The 5631-nt window shown below is 38.5% G+C and overlaps 1 protein-coding gene across 3 annotated transcripts in view; it reads left to right on the top strand.

Annotated features, from left to right (window-relative positions):
- Window positions 1-2038: 2038 nt before the first annotated feature.
- KIF11 (kinesin family member 11) overlaps window positions 2039-5631 on the top strand; it is a 20979-nt gene continuing 17386 nt past the window's right edge. The window contains exons 1-3 of one of the 3 annotated variants that reach the window (XM_026851700.1): window positions 2039-2238; window positions 3487-3582; window positions 4781-4903. In XM_026851700.1, the coding sequence (XP_026707501.1) occupies window positions 4887-4903 (17 nt within the window). In that variant the 5' untranslated portion in view covers window positions 2039-2238; window positions 3487-3582; window positions 4781-4886. Of the gene's footprint in view, window positions 2239-2623; window positions 3583-3995; window positions 4904-5631 lie in introns of those variants that run through there. The other 2 variants (XM_026851701.1, XM_026851703.1) reach the window with 2 other exon arrangements.

Here is a 5631-nt window from a genome sequence, read left to right as displayed (position 1 = left end):
TCTTACCTGAGCTACCCGGTTTAAAACATTCGTGTCTACATCAAGTACACCCACGCTTCTGGCCTCAGTTTAGTCACAAAACTGTCTCTCAAGTTAACCAATCCTGGTTGGAGCAAGGCAGTTGGTAGTTTTCACCTAAATTAACTGGTTGGATTTAGAACTGTGTGGGAGCCTAGTTTTGACACAATATGTTAACTCCCGTGAAAATGAAGGATATCTTTGTCCTCATGGGATTCTAGTTTGAGGCAGTCTGGGTTTTTTTCCATTTCCTATGTAAAATGTGTATGTAAAAGTCAAGACGAGGCCAGAGGGAAAGAGGCCAGGATAAATGGGCAACAAAGCTGTTGCAGGGTCTGGAGCACATGTAGTATGAGGAGCAGCTGAGGGAACTGGGGGTGTTTAGTCTGGAGAAGAGGAGGCTGAGGGGAGACCTCATCGCCCTCTACAGCTCCCTGAAAGGAGGTTGCAGAGAGCTGGGAATGAGCCTCTTTAACCAAGTAATAAGCGATAGGACAAGAGGTTATGGCCTCAAGTTGCACCAAGGAAGGTTTAGACTAGATATTAGGAAGCATTTCTTTACAGAAGGGGTTGTTAGGCATTGGAATGTGCTGCCCAGGGAGGTGGTGGAGTCCCCATCCCTGGGGGTGTTTAAGAGTAGGGTCGACAGCGCTGAGGGATATGGTGTAGTTGGGAACTGTCAGTGTTAGGTTAATAGTTGGATTAGATGGTCTTCAAGGTTTTTTCCAACCTAGATGATTCGGTGATTCTGTGAAATGGTGAGATCTTAAATCTTAGTTCCACCCCATTACCAGTGCATCAGAGAGGGTGGTACCATTGTGTCTGGCAGAAAGTACACTGGGAGATTAAGAGGTTGTGAATTGGAGTAGTTTTCTTAAATTTGATGTATAGTAGAAGTGATTCTGCCTTTATTGTTAACACAAGTTGTAGGCATGTTGTATCAGTTATCATGGAGGAGTGAAAGCTGTAAAAGTATACAGAATTTCAGGCAGTTTATTCCTTTTTCAGGTCCTGACAGTTTGCTAGCCTAAAGTAGCCAAATGTATATATTTAGCTAATGCTGGCCTGATGTATAGTTGCTCTGATAAAGCCTGTCTTTCCCTATAGATCTTGCCTAGGATATACACAGAGCCAGTCCTGGGAAAATCCAAGCAGACTGCGCTAACAAAACTGGTGGTCTGCTAATAGTTGCATCTAAAGCAAGCCTCTGCTGCTTGTAGCTGTGGTGATGAAAGATCACACCTCCTCATGCTCTAACATAACTATTGCAGCAGAGGTGTGCAACAGAGGTCAGCCTACTGTACTTTACCCCTAATTTATACATTATAATAATTTTTAGTGGCTATTCAATGGCACTGATGTTTATTCAGAGCAGATTGTGGTTTTATAATTTAACCCCTCTTTGGTTTAGTATATAGTAGCCAAAATTACACTTATCCACTATTTTGGATATCTTTTCCGTGTTTTAAAGATATTTTTAATACAACACCATCAGCAAAAGAGGACTTTCCATAAAATTACTTTCTCAGTTTAATCCAGTAAATAAGATTTCTTCCCCATTAAATGTTAATTGCTCGTAGACAATTGGTGCTTTCAGTCCTGCCTTCTTCCTCTGCCCCAGTGGAAAAACAGGTGTTGTCCAAACAATCCAATGAATTTTTGTATTATTTAGAGTGTGGAAATTATTCAAAAAATCCCATGAAGAAATGGAGTAGCAGTGTGGAGATCCCTCTTTAGGATATGTGACATAACTGTACAGTGCAGGGGAAATGATCCCCAAGACGGGTTACAAATAATTTAGAATAAAACCAGTATTTTATATTCCTCTTGAATATAAAGAGAGGCAGCAACTGTAAAACTGTAAGTACAGTCTTGATATGCTACTAATGGAAGCATATTTTTCCACCTAGCTAAAATTCCAGATTAAATTCAAATTGTAATTTTATATAAAAGGGCTTTGTAGCAAACTGGTCTCAGGCTGAAAAAAGCATAGCTTATAAAAAAAAAAAAGGCCTGTTGAATGCTTTTAGTATAAAAATACTGAATGAATAACATTTTACAATATTAAAGTCAAAAGATAATGAGAAATCAAGGAGACATTTCCTGGTGACTTCGATGGGTCCTGTCAATTCTGTATGTTTCAAATTTTTCTATTTGTTTATTTTCTTTTTTAAAAGCTGTAAAGGCTGTCATCCAGCTGCATGCCTTAACTGAAAATAGGTAAGCATATAGAAAATTATTAGTTTTACTCTCAACTAATGACACAAATGCATACACCCCCCTCCATGTGGTGTTAATTTTTTATTATAATGACTATAAATATAAAAAGATGTAAAAGTGCTCCCGTTTGTGTTGGACAGTGTTCTGGCATGCATGTAGAAAAAAGAGATCCTTTATTCTGTGTATTTTCCCTGATTAGTTGAAACCAATTCTGGTTTTAGTCATGTTATATATGCACTGAGCCCTTAATTTTTTAACAAGAAGGTAGTTACTTCATCGTATCTTTCATTTTTAAACAGTGAAATAATTATCCTGTTACTATGAATATTAAACTCTCCACATGTTCAGTACAGGTTATAGACTCTGTAGCATGTTGATGATCAAAACAGGTGTTACTAAATCTTGAAGAAGTCTCACCCAAACTTATAATTTGCATTAATTATATATCTTTCCATTATAACCTTTCTTAATTCTTAGCTAACCACATTTAGTGTCAACAATTTACTATTTGTCAGGCCTCCACACCTATAATTACCCAGGTCATCTTATATAAATCCTAGGAAAACACTTTTTTTTTTTTTGAGACACACATTGTCTGTGAATATCACTATAATACAATGACTTCTTGTTGGCAAACTTTAGTGAAAAATTGTCCTTTTTGATCGGTAAGTGGGGATTAGTAATCTCTACTGAAGTTGTTACATTGGCAGTTGTGTGTATTATTATACAGTTGATTTTTCTGTAATGTTTTTGTCTCTCTTAAAAAAAAAAAAACAACAACCAACATATTTGTCACAGATGATGTACATGTCTTCTTAAAGGTCATTCTCCCAACCACTGTTAAGGCTATCCTAGGCATTCATGTTTCTTTTTTTCGTGTATTTATTTTTATCGCTTAAGAAATGCTAACTCCCTGTTCACTGTTACTCAGTTTATGTTTAAGTGTGTTAGTATCTTTAGGCTTTACCTAGTCTAAGAAAAGGTATGACCTATGCTATAAATTGACCTTGTAAAACAGAATTGCAGCTGTTAAACTGTATGCATTTTTTAAGCTAACTTGCTTACCAGAAGTACGTGTTTTACCACAGCTGTTTCCAAGGTAGCTATCAGCCAGATTCAATTCCTAATAATAGAACAGATTCCTCTTGTTTAAATGCAGGTTTGAATGATCTTTTATTTATGTTTGTGAGACACATGTTTATATTTTGAAAAAAATTCTGACTAATGCAAGTTATACTTTCATACTAGAAAAGAACAAACAGGCAGAAATTAGAAGAAAAGACTTACTCTGTTCCAGTGCTGCCTTCTTTTGTATGATCTGTAAGAAGGAGTATAGAGCAAAAGGTAAAGATTTGGTATATTCGCATACCTGCATTTGAGTTTTCAATCTAGCAGTAGCTCCTACATGTATTATTTTTGCTCTTGGCATAGAATAAGGGTCATCTCTAGGTTTGCAATGGATATTGCTTTTATCTGATATTAATTTTCCCATTTGGTTAAGTCTTTACTTAACCAAAGCAATGTATTATTGTGATTTTTAGTGTTCCATTAGAGGGGAAAAAAAAAACCAAAAAAGAAGCACGTGTTAGTAATGCCAACTCACCAAACTCATTTTGGTTGGAAAGGTAAGCTCTGAGACTGCTAGAAAATACAGATTCCTTAGTTGTCTATGCATAAACATTTTAAGTGTTCTGTTACAAGCTTTTTCTACAGAATCATTGCCTTATTTCTAAATTTGAGGCCGAAAGGTTAAAAATTTATGTTGAAGGGCAATAATTCATCTGGCAATTACTATCTTCCAAATGTCTGTCCCTGCAAAGTAGTCTTCATCTAATATTTTTTTTTATATATATATATATATATATACACTTTAAGATTGTGTTGTTTTCAGTGGCATGCAAGCAGTAAAGTCTTACATGAAGCAAACAGAAAATACTTTCTCAGAAAGGCTGGAAATGAAAATTGTTATTAATCACTATAAAGATTTCACAGCTGTCATCATCAGTCTATATTTAGAATGGCAGACAAATTTGTTGAATGTTAATATTTTCCAAATCAATTTCTGCTCACAGCAGATTAGGAATCCAACACTTTATGTCCTTTTCTATAAAAATAATGTGTATATTTCTCAGATCTTGTTCTTCATGCCTAGTATAAGATTGATTGGTTCTGACATTGTTCTAACTTTTGAGATAAATGGTAGAGGAACATAATGTGATGCTGCTTCGTGTCACTGTCAGAAAAATTACCGCAAGCCTTACAGGTTAGGATTCATTTATTAACTTTAAGAACTCATGGAGGAGGTATAACTTTCAAAGTAGCCAATTTAGAAGGGGGGAGGGGAGCAGAACCTGCAAAATTATAGATGGGTGATGTGAATTTCAGCAACTGTGAAGGCCCTAGAACAACAACAAACACTGTAGGCCTTAAGAGGTAGATGACAGTATGACAGTCTGTAGGAGCCATGCGGATTTGTTGAGAACAAAGCATGTCAGACCAGTTAAATCTTCTCTGACATCTGCTTCTTCCCCTCTTCCCACAGACCTGTTATCCTGTTACAGATCTCCACCTAGCAAAGCTTTTAATACCGTCTCAGGAAATTCTCACAGGGAAGCTAGGGTGACATAATTTACACTGCTGGTTAGAGGATGCAAGCTTGTACTTGGTGAGTAGTTCGCATGATACAGTTGCAAAATAAAAGATATGTTGCAAATGCAGTGCTTTGTCCTGAGCCTTTAACTATTTATTTTCTTTCAGACATAGGATTTTCCCACCAATTGAACAGGCAATACCAGCCTGTAAACATGTTGAAAATTAGGTGTAGAATTCAGAGGGATGTTGATGAGTTGCGCTGGAGAGCAATGCAGAGAGGGACCAGAGCAGAGCTCTGCAGGCAGGGCCCACACAGCTCACCGCCGCAGGACGGAAACTGCCTGGCCTAGCAGTTCTGCTGCAGACGGGTGGCAGCGGGGCACCACCAACTGTGGGGACAGTGGGCTGTCCTGCTGGGAACGCTGTGCCCCACCATGTAAACGGAAACATGATATTATTGGGTTTTTAAAAACAGGCAAAGCAATGCTTGTGCTGTACTGGGCATTGGCTGGGTGTTCTTCTCTAATTTTGAATGTGGCGTTCAAATAAAATGTGGATTAACTGGAGAGCTGGCAGGGAAAGAATGGACGGCCAGAGGGCGTGACCTCCGGGGGAACATCGCCTGGATGATGTGAATCCTGAAGACAGAGAACTAAGGCGCGAAGCTTGGATGCCCTCGAGTATGTGGCCGTTCAGCGGCAGCAGGTTTCCCAGCTGCCCCCGCGTGAGCGCGCGCGGTCGTGGTGGCCATGAACAGCCGCCCGGCAGAGTCGCGTGTGACATCAGGTGACGCGTCACAGC

Source organism: Athene cunicularia (assembly GCF_003259725.1).
Source record: "Athene cunicularia isolate RWA chromosome 6 unlocalized genomic scaffold, athCun1 chr6_part1, whole genome shotgun sequence".
NCBI lineage: Eukaryota > Metazoa > Chordata > Aves > Strigiformes > Strigidae > Athene > Athene cunicularia.
Note: the sequence above shows the minus strand (reverse complement) of the source record. Positions and strands in the feature narration are given on the sequence as shown.